General features: G+C 54.8%; 3 protein-coding genes across 4 annotated transcripts in view; 2 read left to right on the forward strand and 1 right to left on the reverse strand.

Moving 5' to 3' along the window:
* LOXL2 (lysyl oxidase like 2) overlaps positions 1-10,920 on the forward strand; it is an 89,666-nt gene extending 78,746 nt beyond the window's left edge. Inside the window, exons 11-14 of the mRNA XM_032470934.1 lie at positions 4,091-4,206; positions 5,359-5,495; positions 9,153-9,264; positions 9,964-10,920. Coding sequence (XP_032326825.1) covers positions 4,091-4,206; positions 5,359-5,495; positions 9,153-9,264; positions 9,964-10,043 — 445 coding nt within the window. The 3' untranslated portion in view covers positions 10,044-10,920. The remainder of the gene's footprint in view (positions 1-4,090; positions 4,207-5,358; positions 5,496-9,152; positions 9,265-9,963) is intronic.
* Positions 10,921-11,889: 969 nt separating this feature from the next.
* On the reverse strand, positions 11,890-19,152 carry R3HCC1 (R3H domain and coiled-coil containing 1). Of its 2 annotated transcripts, XR_004316401.1 has the most exons (9): positions 19,000-19,152; positions 18,557-18,684; positions 18,053-18,190; positions 16,779-17,373; positions 15,673-15,845; positions 14,365-14,435; positions 13,680-14,244; positions 13,159-13,254; positions 12,156-12,200 (listed from the first exon to the last, which is right to left on the reverse strand). XR_004316401.1 is itself a non-coding variant. In XM_032470935.1 (8 exons), the coding sequence occupies exons 1-8, from the start codon at positions 19,123-19,125 to the stop codon at positions 12,070-12,072; spliced, it is 1,458 nt and encodes a 485-aa protein (XP_032326826.1). In that variant the 5' UTR covers positions 19,126-19,151; the 3' UTR covers positions 11,890-12,069. The 2 variants fall into 2 exon arrangements, 1 of the variants encoding a protein (XP_032326826.1); XM_032470935.1 differs by lacking the exon at positions 13,680-14,244 and having other exon boundaries at positions 11,890-12,200; positions 19,000-19,151.
* Positions 19,153-19,628: 476 nt separating this feature from the next.
* LOC102507086 (40S ribosomal protein S4, X isoform) lies at positions 19,629-20,482 on the forward strand. Its single transcript, XM_014561870.2, has one exon. It carries the CDS (start codon positions 19,676-19,678, stop codon positions 20,465-20,467), a length of 792 nt encoding a protein of 263 aa, XP_014417356.2. The 5' UTR covers positions 19,629-19,675; the 3' UTR covers positions 20,468-20,482.
* The last annotated feature ends 2,433 nt before the right edge of the window (positions 20,483-22,915 follow it).

Genomic DNA, 22,915 nt, shown 5'->3' on the forward strand with positions numbered 1-22,915 from the left:
TTGGTCTTTATATAGAAGCATGTAGGTCTTCTGCAGGGAGGAAGTCAAAGAGCAAAATTAAAGTCATGACATCAGTGCCCGATTCCCTTCAGAGAGCACATGGGCGGAAGCCCTGGGTCCAAGGTGGGGCTGACGCGGCCTGTGGGTCTGTAAGTAGAAGGTAATTGCATCTCTGCCCTGCATATGGCGCTCCACCCAGACGTTACAGAGTAGGAGTCTCCCTGTGACATAGGCTTGCTCTCCAAGGAAAAATCTTTCCTCTAAGAATACACATGGTGCCATCATGGAAGTGTTTTTTCCCATCTGGAGCTGCAGGGACCCTGATCCCTTCCCCGCCCCCACCAACCCCTGCTTTTCCTGTGTTCTGTTTTATTTCTTTGTTTGCAGATGTTGCAATTAATGCTTTGGGAGGGATGGGTGGGAAAGAACACACTGGCTAAGCATGTGTCCCTTCAGGCCTCGCTCTCCTGGCCCATGACAGAACCTCTGGCCTCCCCACACCCTCCACCCCTGCCTCCGGGGCCCCAGGGGGCCTTCTCCAGGCTCTGTGGGGAGGACCTTTCAACAGGACTCCTGGCCCCAGATCTCTGTTGGGTCCCTTTGGGAGTGTGATGAAAGCTGGCCCGTCCTCCACTCAAAACAATTATTTCTAGATTTAACATCCTATTTCAGCAGATTTACAGGCGCTGAAGCCCATCTGTGGAGCCCTGGCTCAAGTTAGTGTGAATGGGGGAAACCATCACCCCCAGTTCAGTTGATGCTGCAGTGAGGAACAGAGCTATGTTCTTTGAAAGCCTGCAGATGAAACACAGAGACTGGCCCCCTTAGGTGTCTCCTCGCCAAACAGACACAGTGGAAAATGCCCTGAGCCATCCTCGCTTGTATACGTTGCCCTAGGTGGATGATCTTGGTGGGGGTCCCCCTCCTGCTTCTTGTGCCCCCCGGGAGTGGGGTCACACCTGCTTACTTGGTACATCATGTCGCAGTTTTGACAGGGGCCAGATGAAGCTGGGCACGGGGCAGCCCTGCTCCACCCTTGTTCTCAGCCCCTGCGGTGTCTCTCAGCTCAGCCCTCCCACCTTGAGGAAGTTCCCAGAGAGGAGCTGGGAGGCAGGGAGGCAGGGAGGTGGACGCCAGCACAGGCACCAGCCCTCTGAGTCAGGGGTGGCCCGGCTACAAAGGGGGACCTTTCATTCTCTCCACCCTGCCCCCCACCATGTGCGTTGCAGCCCCCGTATTGGGCCAGAGCCCCACAGATGCGATGTGGTCTCTATGAGCCAATTTTAGAGCCTCATCACATCCGTGGGGCTTTGTTCTGGCCGGGGGCTGCCTAGCACATGGGGAGGGCAGGGCAGAGCAAGCGGACGGGCCCCTGCCCTTTGTGGCAGCACCTCCTGAGGCTGGAACACACCCCTTCCCCTCCGTGTTCTCTGAAATGGGGACAGGGGCATTTTCCCAACCACAGCTGGGCGCTGGCCAGGACTGTCCATCCTGGAGACACTGGGCGGGGGACATGTGGCTCGTGTGGGAAACAGTGAAGAATGGAACATCTCCTCTACAACGTGCACCGATTCTTGGACTGAGAGTTTTATTCGGGCCCAAGATGAACTAGGATAACAAGGAATATACCCAAACCTCCCTTCTCGCTCTGGACTAGCTGTCTGTCATCCCCGCATTCACCAGCACCTCCCAAGTAGAGGATCGCTTTCTGGAGTCTCATGGTGGAAGGCTGGCCTTCCTTCCGTCCAGGTTACCATGATCTCCGTCTCATGTCAGGTATTCTCTGTCCCCTTAGATTTCTGGAACTTCTTTGCCAATCGGAACTTCCCTATCTTTATCCCATGGATCAGGCCCCCTCTTAAGACTTCCAAAGGTGAGGGTGCTCAGCCTGAAAAGAGGAAGTGTCCCCTGATCACTACGATGTGACTTCCCAGGGGCCCCGATCTGCATCTCCTGGATGTATGTGTGGTTGGTGGAGAAAGGTGGGTACCCCTGGGCTCTGCAGCCAGCCAGCTGACAGAGACATGTGGCCCCAGGGGCGGTTTCCACATAGCCCCAGAGGTAAAAGCCCAGAGGCTCCTGGACGGCAGCTAGCTAAAATCAGAAGGCTCCAAACCAGCTGTTTCCCGGCCCCCGGTGTCCTCAGGGGAAAAACTGAAGAGCTGGGGAAGACTCTTAAATCAAGTCTGCAGGAAGCGGGGGGAGTGGGAGAAGGTCAGCCCTACAACAGTCTGTCTGTGGAGTCCGTCTGAATTTTGTTTAGACAGCGGAACATAAACCCATTCCTCTTCAGTCTTTCCAGCTGGTAAACATGGTAACAAAAACCCCTCTCTGAAAGATGCAGACATATTTTAGGCAGTGAGTCAGACCTCATGTCTCATCTTGCTCCTTCGAGAAGCCAGAATGGGCTCTTTCAAAGTCATCCCTTCAACTGCCACAAAATGCATCCTTGTGACGTTCAGTTCTCCGTGGGCTCCCGGCTTCGCATCCTTTCACCCAGAAACATGAGTGACCTGGGAAAAGCCCAGCTTAGGAACCTCTGACATTATTTTTAGCGCCCAAGCCAACACAGGAGGAAGGGAAAAAAGAGCCTCTAATTTCCTCTCCGAAAACCTGTCCTTTTAATTCCCGTCTCCCTCTGTCCCCTCCTGCTCCCGTTCCAGCGGAGGGAGCCTGAGGCCGAGCAGCCGAGGCTCGGAGGCCAGGAAGCCGCTGTCGGCCTGGGAATAATCGTAGCAGTGGCGCTGGTGGTGGTGGTGGTAACAACCCCCCTCTCCACGCCCAGGAGCAGCAGCAGTCATGAGCGTTGACACATACTGAGGACCCCTCTGTTACAAGCCTTGTGTTAGGTGTTTCTGTGATTTTTCCTAATCCATCCTTACAGAACCTGAGACGGGGTCATGCTCTCATTGCCTCTTCCCTGGAGAGGAGACGCGGGTCACGCGGAAACAAAACACGTGATTCTGCTCCCCAAGACTTGGTTCCTTGTTCCTCTGTTTTTCCCCATGTTCTGAATGTCCCTGGAATGATGGAGACAAACATGTTCGAATATTTGCAGCCAATGGTGATGCACACGGAGCAGCTCAGGATGGTCCTGGCCACCAAGTGCCTCAGGAAGGCCCCACAGCCACATGCAGCAGCCGTGTTTCCCTTGTTTATTCTGCACCAAACACAGGCCCCTCCAAGAATCTGCATCTGTTCTCAATTCCTCCCAAGTGACGAGATGGAGAGATGGAACACCCTTACGTAAACAATCCGCAGAGGCAAGAGTCTCGGGGCAGCAGAGCCCCCTCCTTCCTCTGCTTCCTCCCGGGCCCACTGGCTGTGCCTGCCACCCGCTCCCTCCTACAGGGCCTGCGAGCCCTCTTTTCCCCTCCTTTTTGCTCCATTTGCTGGATGCCAGAAGCACAGATTTCTGCTGCTCCCTTCCCGGCTGCAGGCTGCACCCTGCCTCTGTCACCTGGTTTAGGACACGCGTGTGCCCTACTCCTCAGCCCCCGCCCTTCCCGCCGCTCCTCCGTATCCACGTGTCCTCCCCCTCTTCATCCTCTCTCCCTCCCTCCCAACCACACTCCCACCTTAAAAAGTTTTCAAAAGACAGACTGACTTGCGGTCATCTGCAGAAAGTGTCCCAAACAGGAACAGCCTGTGACAGCCACTTGAGTGTTCGGGAGGTTATTACATACACTCACTAAAAATACCCTCATATATTGAGCTTATCGGTGCCACCTGTGATCATCAGTGCATCTTGTTAATTCCCGCGACAGCCAGTGTGTTAAGTGCCTTGTTAATTATGTGCATTGTTAATTACATTCATTGTTATTCCAATTTAGCTGATGAGAGAACTGAGGCCTGGGGAGGTGAGCGGGCTGTCCCCCTCCAGAGCCCACATGAGCATCACTGTTACTGACTTCTGGTCCATTCCCCCCTTTTCTCATGCCCTGTCACCCACTGCTCTTCTACCGGCCGCCCCTCTGGACTGCTCTTTGCTGCCCTAGGTGTCCCCAGAGGGAAATGGCCAGCTGGGCGATCGCTTACAGGCAGCAGTCATCCCAGAAACTGACTTCCAGGCCCCCTCTCTCGCTCCCAGGCACTACCACAGCATGGAGGTGTTCACCCACTACGACCTGCTGAACCTCAATGGTACCAAGGTGGCAGAGGGCCACAAAGCCAGCTTCTGCTTGGAGGACACGGAATGTGAAGGAGGTATCTGTGTGTGGGGGTAGCGAGCTCCAGGGGGACTTGTGCTGCCACGGCTGTGCTTACCCGGAGCCCAGGCCTGGCGTGGGACTCTGTCACCCTGGCCACTGCTGACTCTCCATGGGACCTTTCTTGCTGGGACTCCCATGGCTACAGCTTGGGACCAGGGCAGGGGGTTGGGCGAGGCCTGGCTATAAAGGCACCTGGTTCCCCAGAGCTCTGCTGATGGGCCCTGCCAGGTCCACATTATCTCCCGGATAAGGTCCAGACGCTTGGACCTGACACGCAGTCCCCACTCACTCTAGCTGCCACAGCCCTCCTCCCTGTGTCCCCGCGCCAAGTGTCCCTGCCCCACAGGCCCTTATCTTCAAGTCCAAGCTCAAATGACCCCCTCGGGGGTCCCCAGGCTCTCTCGACTGCCCCAGGCAGAGGCAGCGTCCCACTCACATACCTTGTCTGCCACCACACCTGCACTGTGTCACCTGTGGGTGCACCTGCCATCCTGGCATGACCCAAGGAGACATGCTGACTCTTCTCCACAGGGCCAGGGCTTAGAGTGAAACCCAGACATGGCAGCCTCTCAACAAATGGGTGTGAGTCAGTTCTTGACGTGGCCCTTGACATGCTATGAAGTCATGCAGCAAGTCAGTTTTGAGCACCTACTATGTGCCAGACAATGGGCTGACCCAGTAAGGGTCAGAGGGACAACTCAGATCCAAGCTCACATCCGAATGTGGATCCCCCAGAGGGAGACACAACGACCCCCACATAATCTCAACAGTAAACACACAAACCCACCCAGATAAGCACACACTTCCTTCCCAGGCTAAGATTCCTTGGAAAGGCCAGGGTGGCCAGGGAGGGCTTCATGGAGGAGGGGGCCCTTGGCGGCCCTGGAGGGAGCAATGGGATGTGGGTGGAGAATCAAGGGAGGGATTCCATCGAAAGGAAAGGACAGCAAGGACGGGCTGCTGAGCCCAAATGAAGAGGCTGTGGGTTTAGGGGAAGTGAGAGAGATGCTGAGGGTGGGGCCTGGGGATGTCAGCCACCAGCAGGGCTGCTTGAGGGCCTTTGCGGGGAGGGTGGCACAGATGGTAGAGGAAGCCTCTTGGGGCACTGGGGCCACGGGTGCGTAGTGACCGGGCTTCCTGCCTGCAGACATCCAGAAGAGTTACGAGTGCGCCAACTTCGGCGAGCAGGGCATCACCATGGGCTGCTGGGACATGTACCGCCATGACATCGACTGCCAGTGGGTGGACATCACTGATGTGCCCCCTGGAGACTACCTGTTCCAGGTGAGGGGCATGAGAAGGGGTCTGCAGCCCCCCACGGAGGGGAGGAGGGGTCTCTGCATTAGCAAGGGGGGAGGCAGCCTCCTTTCTGTTGACGCCTAAACAGAAAACACATGCGTGGAGGTCAGGCTGTCCATAGTGCATGAGTCCGACGCCCGGAAGCCGTCCCAGTCCACCAGGTAACCTGGGTATGTGAGGCGTGCAGGCCTGTGGGGAACGGCAGACCTGAGCTGAGGCATCAGTTCACACCCGGCGCTGGCAAATTAAAATGCATCTGTAGGCCAGATTTGGTCCTCAGGCCAGGAATTTGTGCCGCAGACTCTAAGGCAACGTACACCTCTTGTGTCCTTTGAAACTATACTCTCACCTCCACCCCGATTTCTCCTAGTGCCCTCACCCTGCCTCAGTGTGTGCTGTCAAGGCCGAAAGCAATCGCACAAAGAGCCAGCCATTCACTCATAAGTGTTTGTGCCCTGCCTCTCCCAAAAATGTTTGCCTCATAGAAGAGGATCTGCAGAGGGGGCAATTCTCAATGCAAAGAAATGAATCTCTAATGGTAGAATGTCAGGCACTAGAGACAGCCTGTCCGGTGATTGTGCAAGGACTTCCCAGGGCTTCCACATATTCTGTCCAGGGGGACGGCCCGCCATGAAGAGGAACCAGGAGGCTTTGGCCTCCCACCTTCCTGCAAATAACTGCCTGCCCAGCCAGGCCCTGGCTGGTGGGGGAGCCAAGGGGTGCTGTATCCCCAGTGTCTCCCTGTTTAGAGCACAGGTGCACTGCTGCCTGCAGAGGGTTCGTTTCGCCTTCTCATTCTTCCCACATCTCCGCCCCCGTCTCGCTTTCAGGCTTGATGGTTGGCTGGCAAAGCAGGGGACCAGAAGTGTGTCATTCTGCCTTGAAAGCTTTCCTAAGGAGGCATCCAGCCAGCCCAGGGCCTGGCCACTGTCCCCGCCCTATAGACAGTCCTGGGAGGAACCAGCACCTGCAGGGAAATGACCACAGAGGGGCTTTGAAAGTTTCCCTGGGCAATTTCAGATGCTGGGAATCAGACAGCCAAGCACTTTTCCACCCGCAAGCCCAGAACCGCAGACTTGGAGAGGCCCAACCTACGAGCAAAGTACTCTTTATTTTAAAAACTGAATATCCGTGTCGCTGCGCACGTACTCCATGCGCGGTGGTTTACGTTTGAGGTCGGCTATCACTTTGCCAGGTGAAGGTGCGTCGAGTATTCTGACAACGCCATCTACTTAAGGACGATGGCTCGTTGAAGGTGTATGGTGGGCCAGACCCTGCCTACGCCCTGTGCCGGCATTTCTCGTTTAATCCCCCAGGGAAGGGCATCACCATGACCCTCATTTCACCGCCGGGCGAACCCAGGTCACAGCGACTCTGTATTCTGTGTTCCCGACCCCTAAACTGTATCATTAGCAAGTTAACTCCTTAGAGGCATGTTCGTGGAAAAGAGTATTTCCCTTGGGATAGATGTGGAGCTTTAGACGTATGAGAGCCCTGGCCTGGGATTCCCCGGCCCCTCCATTCCCGCATGGACCCAAGTGCAGGCAGGAGAAGGCTGGGCGGAGGGGCTGTGCCCAGAGGCTCAGAGGCACGGCTCACTGGGTTACTGGGTTCCTGTGTTCCTGTTCTCCTGTTCTCACCATTGCCTGGATCCACAGCAGATCTTTCTTTTTTTTTTTTCCCAACACAAGGCTACCACTGCCATTTTATTTATTTATTTTGCTTGTTTGTGGGTTTTCTTCAAGTTTTTTTTTTTAATTTGGGTATAGTCGATTTATAGTATTAGTTTGACGTGTACAACATAGTGATCCAAAATTTTTCAAGATTATACTCCATTTATAATTATTATAAAATGTTGGCTGTCTTCCCTGTGCTGTACAATATATCCTTGTAGCTTATTTATTTTATACATAGTAGTTTGTACCCCTGTCTTGCCCCTTCCCTCCCCTCACTGGTAACCACTAGCTTGCTCTCTATATCTGTGAGTCTGTTTATTTTTTGTTACATTCACAAAGTTTGTTGTATTCTTTAGATTCCACATCTAAGTGATAACATGCAGTATTTGTCTTTCACTGACTTATTTCACAAAGTATAACACCTTTCAGGTCCACGCATGTTGTTGCAAATGGCAACATTCATTCTTTTTTAGGGCCAAGTAATATTCCATTGTGTGTATAGACCACATCTTCTTTATCCATTCATCTGTGGATGGACACTTGGGTTGCTTCCGCGTCTGGGCTGTTATAAACCACAGCAGATCTTCTGTCTAAGGAACTAAGGCCACTGCCCACAGATCCTCACGAGATTGAGAACCATACATGTGAGAGTCTGATGGGATAGTGGAGATCATTCATATGGGCTCTCTGGGGGCATGGCTGTCTGTGGACAAGAAGCTGAGGGGCCTCAGTGCGTGGGGTTTGTCTGTCCCGGGCCATGAGCCCTGCATGGGCTGGAGCAGGGGACAGCCAAGGTTGTCAAGTAGAAAAGAGATCAAACAAGTCTGGCCACCCCAGAGCGAGACATAAGACTGGCCTTAGCTGGAGAGACAAAGTCACGTGGGACACATCCTAGGTCCCCCAGAATGGCCTGCACTGGCCAGGACACAGAGCTGGAGGCCCCCTCCCCCACTGGCCTGTTTTCCACAGCAGCTCTGGCTGGCCCAGCCAGCCTGCTAACGGGTCAACCCAGGCCCTTCTGGAGGGCAAGGTCCCGAGGGCCCCAGACCTACAGAATGTGCCTTAACTAGCAGGCTGCCCACCCCCATCACACCGACCTAGCCTCCGGGGGTCTCAGCCCTTCCAGATGTGGCCGGGCCCTCGAAGGAGGGTCTCGGTTGTGTCCTCCATACCTTCACCCATAGCCCCAGGCCCAGTTTCTGTCTCTTCACCTCCCACTTCCCCTTTCTCTTTCCTTCTGGGTTCCTCTCCCCAAATCTCCCTTTTCTGTCCGTTCACAGCAGCCCCCTAAAAATGATGCTCCTTCCTCTTCCTGCTCCTTGGGGCTACACCCTCTTACCTGAGATGATGCAGAGGATGGGGGTGCAATGGGGCCCCGTCTTCCCCAGCGCCCGGGCCCTGCACTGGTGAGCAAGAAGGGCTTGGGGACCGCCTGGAGCCAACCATGGCTGGAGAGCAGAAGGGACGTGTCTGGTGTCACACCGCCAGGAGCACTGTGGTCCCCAGTGCCCCGGGAAGCCCTCCTCCAGCTCCCCAGAGTGCCCGGTCCCCGTCCCCACGTCCTGCTCCCCGGCTCCTTTCTGGCTCCCTCAACAGCCATTGTGTGCCCTCCCCAGGCCCCAGCTCCTGCCTCCCTGCCAATCTCAACCCTCCCAGGGCACCCAGCAGAGGTAAGCCCTTTTTGAAGACTTACTCTTGGCAGGGGTGCTTGTGTGTGAATTACACCCAGACACAGAAGCACGGAGGTCTCACTCTTCCAGGCTTCGCCCTTCCCTCCACCCCCCGCCTCCCTGACCTCATCTCCCGCCAGCACTGCGCCCGGATGCTCCCGGATGCTCCCGGAGCACAGCACCTGCCGTGTTTGAACTCCCTTTCATGGAGGCAGGCCAGTCTCAGCATCTCAGCTGGGCCCAGGACGGAGGGTGGCCGAGGCGGGACACCCACCTCTGACCTGACTTTCCCCCAGGTTGTCATTAACCCCAACTATGAGGTGGCCGAGTCTGACTACACCAACAACATCATGAAGTGCAGGACCCGCTACGACGGCCACCGCATCTGGATGTACAACTGCCACATAGGTGAGGCCCCCGAGCCCCCAGGGCTGCCCCCAGACCTCCCAGGGTCCCCACCGCACAGCCTACCGCCAGGAGCCAGGCAGGAGCTGCCCTGCTTTCTCCAGGAACCAGAGCAGCTTTCTAATTTGGGCCAAGACCTCGGGGAAGGGAGCCAGCCTCACGTGTCCACACACAGCAGGGACAGTGTAGACACGAGGCCTGGAGGGAGGTTTTCATAGCCGGCTCTGGCTGAGGGAGGAGGGTACGGAAACAGACCTCAAAGCTATTTAAGGCTCATTATGCATGAGACCTCAAAAAATGTGGGCTCCAGCCATTTGTGGGCTTTGTATATGGTCTTCTTGCTGAGAGCTAGGAGCTGGTCCACCACGGCGGCTCCCAGTTGCCAACAGAGCAGCTTTTCCTTGCGTTACGCCACCTGGCTTACAAGAGGAAGGTGAGCTTTCTCTTCTGCAGGAAAAGTGATGGCCTCGCTCTCGGTGAAGGTGAAAAGTAAAGGCATTCGACTTAGTCACTCCTTCGCTTGACTCTGATAAGACACCTGACCCTGCCTGGCCCTAGCGATGGCCAGCACCTGTCGCCGCCCTGGTGGCATCACACAGAGGTGGCCCCTGCAGGCCACCTGGGGGAGGATGGTGGCTCCAGCCCTCGTGAGGCCTGAGATCTGGTTTACCTAACTCCATCTCCCCGATGCCCACCCCCCAGGTGGTTCCTTCAGTGAGGAGACGGAAAGAAAGTTTGAGCACTTCAGTGGACTCATAGATAACCAGCTCTCTTCGAGGTAAAGCGGCGACGTGGTCACCTCCTGCCCTCGGGCCGCAACGCATCTCCCTGGACACCTGCGGCCTGGCCCGATGGCCCTGCTCCCCGTCGCCCAGCCCGGCCCCGCCCGTCTCGACCCCCTGCAGCCACGGCCAAGCGCGGGAGGAAGGCGAGGATGGCGTGTTCTGACCTGCAGCCTGGACAGGCCTCTGGGGTTGGGGCTCGGCCGCGGGGCTGTGGGAGCAGCGCCCGCCAAGCGCCACCTCGTCCAGGACCCCAGGCGCGGAGGTGGTCGTCGGCTTGTCCCACCCGAACCACAGTCCACTCTGAGTCTGACGCCACCCACGCAGCTCACCACAAATAACCCCATTTCCTCCTCAAATTACGTGCTGGCAGCGTGAGTTACCACCCGAGGTGGTCAGGCCGAATCCTGTTCCTCCTCCTCTTAGGTCGTTTCCAGCCAACCTGGCTAGACTTCTCTCCCAGTTAAACAAACCGCCTCTGCTCTGTTCTGTCCTAGTCACGTGTGTAAGTAATGCTGCCACCGTCTTCTTCTGGTTGGGTGAGCTCAGCCCTGGTGCTTCTCCTCCCCCCAGCCCCCCACAGCCCTGTGTCCTTGTTTTTCAAGATACTATTATATTATTTTCACAGACTTTGAAGCACAAAGTAATTTAGTGGCATTTAATATTGGGCATCTGGGCCTTTGAAAGTATAGCTCAAAAGGAAAACCAGCCCACCTGTGTAAGTGACTCATCCCTCTGTCCTTCCAGTTCTGTGGGCAGTTAACTCAGTGGTGCTAGAACCAGGGTCCCGGGTGAGGAGGACACTCACCGATCACCATGTGTCATCGTGGACACTTACACATACTTGAAACTTGGAATAAAAGATTTATGACCTGCATCTGGGTTTCATTTGGGCCTCTGCACCCTGCTGCCGAGCAGCAGGGTTCCTTTCCGTAGTGGGCAGTCGGGGCTTCTCGGCCTTACAGGGTCTCTCCCGCAGAGGCGTGGGTCCTCGGGCCCCTCCAGTCCAGCGTGACCACAGGGGGGCCTCCTTAAATCAACCACCAGGAGGAGCAACTCCTGAGAACAGCAGTTTAAGGAGGTGATGAAAATCCACAGAAATACAGGACCTCGCCTTTCTTCGCTCTTGTTTTTTGGTGAAATTTGTCAGGGGGCACAGTAGCTGTGTGAGGACCAGATGGGACCTCAAGACTTAACTCCCGGGAGGCCTCTCCAAAGGGCAGGGCCTGGGCTGGGCTCTGGGGGAGGAGCGATGACGCAGATGGGGGCCCACACTCTTCCTCGGGGCACAGTGAGGGTGGGCCCGTGCTAGCCGCTGTCCCCCAGCCACCGTGGCAGAGCGGACTAGGGCCCAGCACATCCGGGGGTCCACAGTGACCTCAAAGCGCCAGGTAGGGCCACTTGGCACCAACTCCACCCAAACCAAACACATGAGTGTGCTAGGATCCCATCCCCACAAAGATGCCCTCACACCCGCTCCTGTGAGGGGAGCAAACTCAGCGGGCAGTCCTGATTTCGTCTCTTGGCTTGTTCACGTTTATTTCTGCAAGGTCCCCTTGTGTAACCCACACCGCAAGTAACACTAGGATCCGTCCAAAGTTGTGGCCTCAGCACTGCCAACAGCCCACAGCTGCTCGGGGTGGGGGGGGGGACTGGGCAGGTGTCACACAACAGGTGTAATCTCCCCTCCAAAACTGGGCAGCTCTGCACAAAAATGCCTTCGAGGCCCAGCAGGACCCCCCAGGCCACTCGGCTGGCACCAACTTCCGCAGCCCCAGGTCAAACGTGGGAGGCGAACAGCACCCCCTGGTGTCCGGCGGTAGGCCACCACATTTTGAAGCCATCATAGTATAACAACTCTTACGTTTTTATTTTTCAACTTCTGAACCCAGACCAAATTAAAGCCCACCACGCCCAGTGATGCTCCAAGGATGGCTCAGGGCTCTTGTGTGTGGCCTGCGGTGTTGGGGTCCCAGCTGAGCTGCGGGGGTGGGGGCGCCGACCAGGCCGGCCCTCTCAGGGCCCCTCAGGGCAGCAGTTGGCTCTCCATCACAGGCCGCTCTTTCTTTCTGTGTTGGAGCCCCAGGGCCCGGGCCACCAGCCTCCGGGCCACAGCTGTGTTTGTCTGTGGTCTCTCCTTCGCCAGACGCAGGAGCTCTAAGAGGAAAAGCCCCGTGGGGGTGGGGACCTGAATTCAAGCCTATGGCCTCCTCCCAGGGCCACAGTGGCCTCAGAGGCCATTAGCGATAACCTCTGAGGCCCAACTGGACCCCGGTGTGGCCAGATGCTGGTGGGAGGGCCCTCTGTGGGGCCCTGATCTAATCCTGCCACCTCTTTGCACCCTCCCTGCTTCTCCCACTGTGGGGGGCAGTGCTAACCTATCCCCCTCCCTGCTTTGGGGGCCCTCTGAGAGGAAAAGCAAATCAGGATGGGACACCTGGAGCTCTTGGATCAACAGACGGGATGTTTTTTGTCCCCAAGAAGTCTGGGACAAAGACCACGTAATCCACAAGAATGTGGATGGCCTCAGCAGGCTTCTCCGGGGCCAGTATTACCAGCCGCCACTTTGTGGCCATGGAAAACTGGCCTCTGAAAGTCCCCATCGTTCCTTCTGGAAGGAGGAAGGGCAGGGGGAGGAGCCATCATGTGACACCTTCTCTCTGCCCCTCACCACCGCTGGCTGGTCCGCAGGCCCTTTTTTTCACTCCTCCAGGCTACTCTGCTTATCTCCCAGAGAAAGAAGCCAACTTGCAGGCATTAGGTGACTTGCTCGAGGCCAACTCAGGTAAGTGCCAGGGCCAAGATCACACCAAAGCCCAAGTTCTTTTACTCTAAAACATGGTTTGCAGGCCCTACAGAGAGACCAAGCTTCTCCCTGAGCCACGCCCGCAGGACGTGTGATTGGAGGCCAAGCCCAGGGCGGAGCAGCTGGCAGGCAGCACTCCTGATGGGGCCCTTCCCTCCCTAGGTGGCCCGGTCCCCTGCAGTGGGGCAGGGGGACCCCACAGGCCACTGCAGCCCCGGGGCCCAACAGCAGAGAACCGAAGGGGGTGAAAAGAAGCCCACCCAGCCACATGCCCACGCAGCCCTCCGTCCACACCGCCTGCTCCCTTACTGGGCCTCTGCAGGGCCTTCAGCTTGGACTGCTTGGTTCCCTGCATGAGGGGCCGGATTTTGAGCGTGGAGAAATCCCTGGTCAGGGCCTCAGCAGCTGTGGAAAGACAACAGACCAGGAGCCATTCCATCTCCCTCCTGCTGAGGCCTCCTCAGGACCCAGGAACACACATGTCATCCCAAGGGCGATGCCACCCCTTCGTACACCCATTCCAAGCTCAGGGCCAGGGCTGCTGCCACTCCGGCGGGGCAAAAGAAGACCTCCATCAGCCCCCTCGTCCCCCAGAGCCCTCAGGCCTGCACGGGCCCATCCGTGCTCTCAGACGGCGAGTCTACACAGAGCCCACAGGTTAGGAGCCGCACAGGGAGGCTGCAGTTCTGACATCAGGAGAGGCGGGCCCCCACCTTCCAAAGCCCCAGAGCTCAAAACAAACTCCACCCTTCCCCTTCCAAGACGCTGCGAGGGTGTGTGCCCCCCCTGCCCCCAGTTGTGCTGGGCCACGGAGCACCTGAGCCACTTACAGAGCACGTCAGAGCTGGGAGGGGCTTCAGGTCCAAGCCACCGTACAGATGAGGAAACTGAGGCCAGGACGTGGCCTGCCCACGCCACACAGCTGGATAGAGCCCAGAAGGCAGCTGCCAACGTGCCTGACCCCCTGTTCCTTCCTCCCATACCCCCCACCTCCCTTTCAGTGGCTCCCTCTCTGGGGTTGAGGCCCCCACCATGCCCCGGACCTCTTTCTCCCTAGACACTGGCCCCTGTCCCTGAAACTTCAGGCTCTCCTGAGGATGGGGCCCGACCCAGCCATGGTCACTCGCAGCTCTGTGTTGAGAAGCCCATGGTTCTGAGAAGGCCAGGCAGGCAGGGCAGAGGGGTGGCTCTTTATAAATATGCCCAAAGTGAGCAGTGGTGTGTCAGGGGCAGCTCGGAAAAGTGGCCAAGAGGAAGGAGCACCAGAGTGACAGCTGGGGGCTGGCTTGCGTCCCCTGCTTTGACATAGAGCGGTTTTGTAACCTTGACCTGACATCCTGGGAACCTCGGTCTCCCCATCTGTAAAACAGAGGTCACCTGACCCACTGCTTGAGGCTGAAAGAAAACAGAATGAGGACTCATCTGCTCGAATCGTACAAAACTGCCAGCATCTGAATGATTTTGACCTATAGAAACAGCAGAGGAGGGGCCGAGCCCACCACGCAGCCGCCTTACCTGAGGCCAGGCACGGGAAGACTCCGAGCGCATGCGTGTCGTCCACCCACTGGATCCTGAACCCCTTCTCTCTGCACCGGGGAAGAGAGACAGAGTGATTACGAGAGCAAAGGGCAAACCCCTTCTGCTACGGGAAGCCCCTTCCACCTCCAACCCTCGGACACTCCACTACGAGCCCAGGACAAGTTCCCGTCTCCTCTGGGAGGAAGACCACCACCGGCAGCAAACTCTCTGAAGACAATACATTCAGCTGCACAAAGACAAGCGTCACCCCTGCTGATAGGCTGGGCCCCGAGGCCTGGAACTGAAGGAGCCAGGACTGCAGCCTGGAGCACGCGCCGAGGGCGGAGAGGGCTCCTCACAGGCGCTGTCACGCCAGGCCGAGGGCATGGGGCCCGGGGCTGGAGACAAAAGCTTTCTATGTGGGGACAGGACCTAAAAGAAGCATGTCGATGCAGCTGCCCCGACAGACTGTCCTCCCGCCTCGCAGGAGAGCATCCCTGAGTCCCGGCACAGTGGCTTCTCTGTGGCACTGCCACGCAGGCCGAGGAAGTCACCAGTGGCCCCAGCTGGCCCCACCCTCAGGGGTGGAGGGCAGATGAGCCCCGTGTGCCCCACCAAGCTGCCCCTTCAGCCTTCCTCCAGCTCAGGCTCGGAGAGGGCCAGGGAGGTTGTTCCAGGAGTGTTCAGAAAAGGTGCTGGGAAGAAAGGGGTGCTTTCAAAGCCTAAGCAGGAAGAGAGAAGAGGGACTAGAGAAAAGAAGGTGGGCATTTAGAAAAAGAAGAAAGGAGAAAAGATTGGATTTAGATCCAAAAAACTGGGGGAAATGAGATGTCTTTCTCTCAATATATCCCCAATCTCCCATCTCTACGCGGACTCTGCCCCAGACCTGCTCAAGGCCAGCTCACCCCAGAAATAGTTCCTGCACAGAGATGGCCCTCAGGGTGGAGGCAGGAGCTGCCTGCATCCTGCATCCTGCATCCTGATGGAGGCCCCCCGGGTCCTGGTGGGTGAGTGGTCTTGCAGGGAGCCAGAGGTCTGCTGCCGTGTGCCAGCAGGACTGGGCTGAGGGCCCCTGGAAAGTGTCTACAACCGAAAAATCGGCTCTCCTCCTTTGTACAGTCTGGCCAGCAGGCCGAACTGCCCAGGACTGTGGAGCCCAGAGCACTTTCTGTCTGTCTTTCTAGATTGGGGGAGAGGCAGGCAAGTGTCCCCCACAACAAAGGGACGTCCCAGCTCCTCTCCAAAGGGTGGGTAGCCACCCTCATACCTCCAACTCCCACCCCCTGAAGCCTCTCTGACACTCACTGGAACTCGGAAAACGCTGCCAGCAGGTCCTCGGTGGTGAGCGCCGGCTCAAAGTCATAGATCTCCACCACGTGGGCAAAGTCCTTCTCTCCAGGCAGCTCCTCTGTGAAGGAGGACGTGTCCACGTGGATCTTCTCTACCTGAATCTCCTTCTCGGTCAGGTTGTCCGTTATCTGGGAAAGATCAGACCCTTTAGTGAGGGAGCTCTGACACACCGCTTCAAACGACTGCTCTCAAAACCACACACGGAGAGTCCTGCAGGCTTCTGGGTGGGCAGGGAGGAGAGTGCCCCGCACAGGGGCCTGGGAAAGTTGGCAAGATGGCAGACTGGGCCAGAAGATGGAGAAGCATGAGTTTTGGGGGGAGGGAACTTACTTTGTGGAGTCCCCACTGGGTGACCGGCACTGACACACATTATGTTTCATAGAATCCTGAAGTCTATTCTATAGACCTGCTTTACAAATCAGTAAACTAAGTCAAAGGATTACGTCTTCTACCCAAAGTTGCCGTCAGTAAGAGATGGAGCTGGGCAGGTCCAGGTTCTTTCCTTCTCTCATTAACGGGGTGATAAAAAGCAAGGCTTTCTGGTCTCCATCCTTCACCTACAAAGTAGTGATACAGGAGGCCCGCTCTCCCAACTGACACAGCAGTCAGGCTCAGGCGCGAGCACACAGCTCCAAGGAAACGAGATTTGTTAAGACAGAGCTTCAGGTAGAAGAGTAATTCTCACCACCTGTATCTGTAGTGCATTACGAAGCATGTGTACATACTTCCTATCTCATTACCTTGAGAAGACTTAGAAAACAAAAGCAAAATGACTTGCCCACCGTCAAATAGCTCCTACGTGGTTGAGCTCGGACCCAAATCCACACCCCAGATCCCAAATCCTGAGCCTCCTCCCCTCCCCCAAGTAGGTCCCAATTCCTGTGGGCAAGGCCCCGGTGTCTTTCCCCCACCAACCTAAGGGACCCCATCACCCAACACCCAGCCCTGCTCAGCCGGCACCTCCTCCACCCCTCCACACCATGACCCCTGGCCCCCACCCACCCTCGACTACACCCACCTCACTTCCGCCCTCCCTTTTCCGGGCTTAAGAGCCTCATCACCTCCTGCAGCAGCTCACTGTAATCGTCCTCGGAGCAGCTGCCAGGCCCCTCCTCTTCCACCTCCTCCTCTTCCTCCTCGGCCGCCAGGCTCCTCTCCAGCTCACTCCCATTCCCCTCTTCCAAGTCGGGCTGCAGACCCGGCCCAGGCTGTGTGGCCGTCTCTGACCCGTGTCCCGTCCCTGAGTGGCTCTCAGGCCCCAGGGACTCGGCGGCCACTGAGTCCGGCAGCGACTCTTTCTTACAACTTTTGCCCGGGCCTTTTCCGTCCTCTGCTGCCTGAGTCACTGACACAGGAAGTTCCTGATCAGAGCTGGGGTCCCCAGCACCCATATCTCCGGGGTCTTCTGGGGGCCCTCCGGCTGGAGCATCTCCCTGGAGCCCTGGGGGAGTGGGTGGCGCCCACTCTTGCCTGCGCAGCACGCGGGGCACATACAAAGCCTGGTCCGGCTTGCGTCCGCGGTGCCACCGGCCGGCCCGCGCCCCTCGGGGACCAGCGGCCGCTCCCTGGCTTGAAGCGGGCCTAGGACCTCGGTACTTGCTAGGGTGGGAGGCAGGAGGGCGGCAGGGGCCAGAGAGTCCATCTGAACTGGGTAACCTACAGAGGGAGCAAGCGGTGATCAGAGCAATGTTTGGGCCTTAAGGGAAATGACTTACTGGAGCGACCTGCCATTCAGGCATGAAGCTCTCAAGTCAGCATTAGGCAAAAACCAAAGCCAAAATGCCCCTCGAAAACATCTTAACAAGGTTGGATGCCTTCCCTGAACAAGCTCAAACCAGGCAGCATTCCCTCTAATGTTATAAACCGAATTAGAGACAGCTGAGTCTTCGGTTACTCACCAGGTAAGGTAAGTACTTGCATTTAGGAACTATGTTATTAGAAAAATATGTACTTGAAAGGCTGGGATCATAGTCATTATAAAATCCTGCGAGACATACGTGGAAGCACCTAAGGGAAGGCCCAGGTGTGCTCTCACGGTCATGACCTCTGTGGGGCACAAGCTTGCTGAGAGGAACACTGAGTAGACACCCTCCCTGCTTAAACTGCTATCTCTCTCGTGGCCCAGTGTGTGCAGCTGCATTTGTTAAGTGAATTCCACAAAAACGCACATCTACTCCCCTGCTGGGGCAGAAAGCAGCGCTGACTCTGAGCAATGGAGGCTGGGGATAGAGGTGATGGCCTGGGGGCTCCCAGCCCTAGTTCCCTCCCAGGGGCTGACCAGCGAACCCAACCACACTGAACTGCTGAAGGGCCTCCAAGGCGGCAGGATACACACCTGATGTCCAGGTGACAGATGACCGTTCTCCTCCTCCAGCCCTCCCCAACAGAGAAGCTGCTCAAAAGATCAAAATTCTCTGCTGTCCTGTGGATCAGGTACCGGAGGCGACTGGAGAGTGGAGGGAAAAGAAGGACCCTGGGGAGAGAAGTGAAGGAATGCTGAGCTGGGGCTCCAGGTGCAGCCCCCAGGCCTGACCCCCACCAGGTCCACCCCCAGTTCAAAGGGGGCTTCAACACTAGGCTCCCTCTGCCCCCTTGGGCCCACGCTGACTGCAAAGGACCTGGGAATAGCACCTTCTGGTGCTGGGCCCCTTCAGTCTCCCAGTGATGCTCAGAGTTACACAGGAAAGATGCAGCTGGGAGAGGCCTTATTAAACATAAAGGCCAAGGTCAGAGTCAGCTGCGAACCCGTTACTTTCAATGCACCACTGGATGAAGGGGCACGGTGACCCTAGCAGAAAGGGCGCGGGCAGCCGAGGCCCCCACCTTCATCCCAGCTTACTTTGACAGCTGCTTCTGCAGCAGGAAGCGGTCCAGCTCCTCCTGGATGCGGTGCACGAAGTCATTCTCGGCCGAGGAGAGGAAGACTCCGTCCAAGCAGAGAAGGGCCAGGGTGACAGGTGGGAGGGCCTGCGGAGCAACAGAAACGGCCGCGATCAGAGCGCAGACACCGGGCCCACCCACATCCAAGGTCGAGATCTCTCCTCTGTCCAGTGAGGAGCTGGGCTCGGAGGCTGGGGAGGGACGTGCGCAGGGTCCTGGGGAAGGGCAGCAGCCGGTCGGGGGGGGGGTCTCCCGGCCCCCGCTGCGCCCGCGCCCCGCCGCCTCGGGCCTGCTCCACGGGCACGATGGACCGTCCCCAGCCCCTAAGCAAGAGGCCCGAGGCGAGCGCCAGGCCAGCCGCTAGCGGGGCGACTGGTCCCCAGGCCGGCCCGCTGCACTCACCGCGGCCGCCCCGCGCGTCGCCGCCGCAGCTCTGAGGGTCCCCAGAAGCCTGCGCGCCCAGGCGCCCGAGAACCACCCGGGGCCTCCGCATGGCCGCAGCGCCACCGTGCGGCCCGGGGGAGGCATCGCAGCAACGACAGAGGAATGTTCTTGATTTGTCCCTGAGAGCTCACTGTCTCCTAGGACCAATTAATTTCGGGGAATACTTTGGAGTGGTTCCTATATGCTAGGTTGTGGGAGTACCAGATTTTCCAGTTCATTGTTCCCCTCCCTAGGGACGTAAGAGAGGAATCAATAGGAAGTTTCCAGGCATCAAGTATTTCTGTCATTTTGACTTTATCAAAGTTGTTTTCATTTTCTACAAAGTATATTAGATATATCAATAACATTACAATATTTATAAATTGAAATTTAAAACTTAATAAAAACTAGTTATTGAAATGTTATTTCCATACACTAATGTAAGTTAAAATCTAAATAACTATACGAAATATTTTGTGAATAAAAAGCCAGTCTCAGACATAAAAAAAATTCTACACAAAACTATATGGAATTTTAAGAAAAAGCAAAGAGATTAAAATAGCTAAAGAAAATATAAATACAGAGGCTTGCATTGTAGATCCAACATATGACTAATAAACCTGAGGAAGCCTCTCATTTCGTGCCTAGCGCAGCCATGGCTCGTGGTCCCAAGAAGCACCTGCAGCATGTAGCAGCTCCAAAGCATTGGATGCTGGATAAACTCACCGGTGTGTTTGCTCCTCTTCCATCTACTGGTCCCCACAAGCTGAGGGAATGTCTCCCCCTCCTCATTTTCCTAAGGAAGAGACTTAAGTATGCCCTAATGGGTGAAGAAGTAAAGAAAATTTGCATGCAGCGTTTCATTGAGATTGATGGCAAGGTTCACACTGATATAACCTACCCTGCTGGTTTTACGGAAGTCAGCAGCGCTGACAAGACTGGAAAGAATGTCCATCTGATCCATGACACCAAAGGTTGCTTTGCTGTCCATCATATTACACCTGAGGAGGCCAAGTACAAGTTGTGCAAAGTGAGAAAGATCTTTGTGGTCACAAAAGGAACCCCTCATCTGGTGACGCATGATGCCCACACCATCCGCTACCCTGATCCCCTCATCAAGGTGAATGACACCATTCAGATTGATTTAGAGACTGGCAAGATTACTGATTTCATCAAATTTGACACTGGTAACCTCTGCCTGGTGACTGGAGATGCTAACCCGGGGAGAACTGGTGTGATCACCAACAGAGACAGACATCCTGGTTCTTTTGATATAGTTCATGTGAAATATGTCAACGGCAACAGCTTTGCCACCTGGCTCTCCAACATGTTCATTATTGGCAAAGGCAACAAACCAAGGATCTCTCTTCCCTGTGGAAAAGGTATCTGCCTTACCATTGCTGAAGAGAGAGACAAGAGACTGGCAGCCAGACAGAGCAGTGGATAAAATGATCCCTAGGTGACAGGATTGGAAAAAGTCTTTGTACTTTAATTAAAGATAATACTGAATAACTTAAAAAAATAAACCTGAGGAAGGAAACAAAGCTATTGGAACAGAAAAAAATGCAACAATATTTTGTTGGAACCAAGAAAAATGTGAACCTACAGATTAAAGTCGTTTACTGAGTTCAAGAAATGATTGATACACAGATACATAGACATAGATAGATAGATAGACAGACAGATAGATAAAATGCCTGATACAGATCAAAGTAAAATTATTTTCTCTGGGCAAAAAAAAAAAACTATATTTAGGCAGACTACAGAGTAAAAAATTCAAATAGCTTGCAGATTTCCTCAGCAACTCACATGCCAGAAGAAAACAACACCTGCAGACGTTTAAAAGGGACTATATGAAGACCAGAAAATTCTATAAACTATGATGGCAAAAGGAAGATGTCTTCAAACCTGCAGTGACTCTGGAAGTCTCTCTCTCTCACAGAAATTCTGCTGAGGGATGTGGAGCCGTCCTGGCCTAAGGTGGAGATGCCAGAGGCCACGGACAGACACTATTTGCAGACAGCCTGTCACATGAGTTGCACAGCTTAAATCTCAATACTTTTAAGAAAACCCACAAAAAATGAAATTGTTTTCTCTAATCACAGAGTCCTTATATTCCAGGATAGATTGCCCAGACTGGTCTCTTTGACGGTCCCTGGCTAATCGCCTTAATTAGAAAAACAAAATTCACTCCTCCTAGACTAGCACCCTTTTTCCCCCTTTTCCCCTCTCCCCACTTTCTTATAGAATTCCTTCCCTCCCCCCACCTTTTTGGCTTTGTTCATTGATAAGAATCTGATGACTGTCTCCATGGTGTGCTGGTGAGTTGGTTATACAACACACTGACTTTCTAAGTTATGCTTTGACATCCATTATCCCTCCCGGGAAGATACTAGAAGCCATAACCCAGACAACCGGGAGATGAATCCAAAAAAAAAAAAAAAGACTCACAAACTGAGAGTCCTGGGAGACAAAGCTTTGTGATGAACATTTCATTTGCTTCAATATTTAATTAACTGAAATAATGCACAGCAACAAAAGGACATGCGAATGTAATTCTTGAAAGGGGCACAAAAAGCATTTTAAAAAATCCCAATAGCTTAGAACAGGCACCCCAGGATGCATTCTAAAGTGTGCGGGAAGGGCATATAACTGTGGCAAAGCCAGTCAGAACTACTTTTTCCAAATAACTGGTAGAGGCTGGGGACCATGATTAATAAAGAAACACTGACTATATAGCAAAATATAATACAGGGCGGGGGGGGTGAAGCTTAAAATAGACAAAAAAGAGTTGACGGAAGTAACACTAAATAAAGCTTTTGTAACAAAACCATAAATGGGATAGACTCAATTGTATTACAAACATTAAAACTGATTAAAAAGACAAAATACCATTATATATTCAATAACTAATTCACACCTAGAACAACCCTATGCAAGTTCATTTAAGGATCTGAATGAAGTCAAAACACCAAATCAAACTTCAGGGGGAGACACTAAAGATACTGCATCAATTTCAGAAGGCAGGGGATATCTACTAATGCCTGTTCTCCACACCCCCCCTCCTTTTTCTAGAGGTACTGGCAAAAGCAATTTGGCAAAAGAAAGAAAGAAAAACTGGAAAGTTTGGAAATTTGATGAGACTAAATGATTATTGTTTGCAGAATATTTGATTTCTTTTTCACCTAAAAATTCAACTAAAAAACTCTTATCAGCAAGAACTGTTTCCAGAAATGAAGACCATCTGGAGCAGAGGAAGTGGGTGTCATGACAGAAAGGCGAGGATCAATAAGCCTGTAGAGAAACGTCCAGCCGAGGAAAGGAGGAAAGGAATGTATGGTTCAGGGTGAGGGCTGGAAGAGGTGATGGTGGGGCCAGAGAAAGAAGGAAAGGAGAAATCCACCCCCAGTCCCTGCTCTACCTGACTGGATTCTGTGTGCGCCATCCCCTGCTGAGGAGGGTCCCTGCCCCACCCTGCCCCCCAAATCTCTGATCCCTTTGTTGTCCCTCTGTTCCCAGGAGACCACAGCCCTGAGCTAGTCTGAGTTCTAACTCCATTCTTAAAGGGCCAGGGTAACAGGAACCCAGATGGGGTTTGGAGTTGGGGTGGGGGGTCTGGCCAGTGGGCTGTGGGGCTCAGGCCTGCCCTCATCTCCGCCCCCCGGTTCCTGCCCACTCCTTACCTGCAGTGACTCTGCAGATGCTCACACACCCTCCTCCAAAGGCAGATGCCTTTCCCCAGTGTCAAGCACCACCTCACATCAGAGCCTGGGGCCACCATGGGGTCTGAGGGACAGGAGGGAAAATGAATCTTAAGACTTTGGAATAACATAGGAAGGGCCCAGGCTTAAAAGTTCAGTGGAAAACAGGGCACAAAATTGATCTCCTCTATTTT

The sequence above is a fragment of the Camelus ferus genome, chromosome 31 (assembly GCF_009834535.1).
Source record: "Camelus ferus isolate YT-003-E chromosome 31, BCGSAC_Cfer_1.0, whole genome shotgun sequence".
NCBI classification, from domain to species: Eukaryota; Metazoa; Chordata; class Mammalia; order Artiodactyla; family Camelidae; genus Camelus; species Camelus ferus.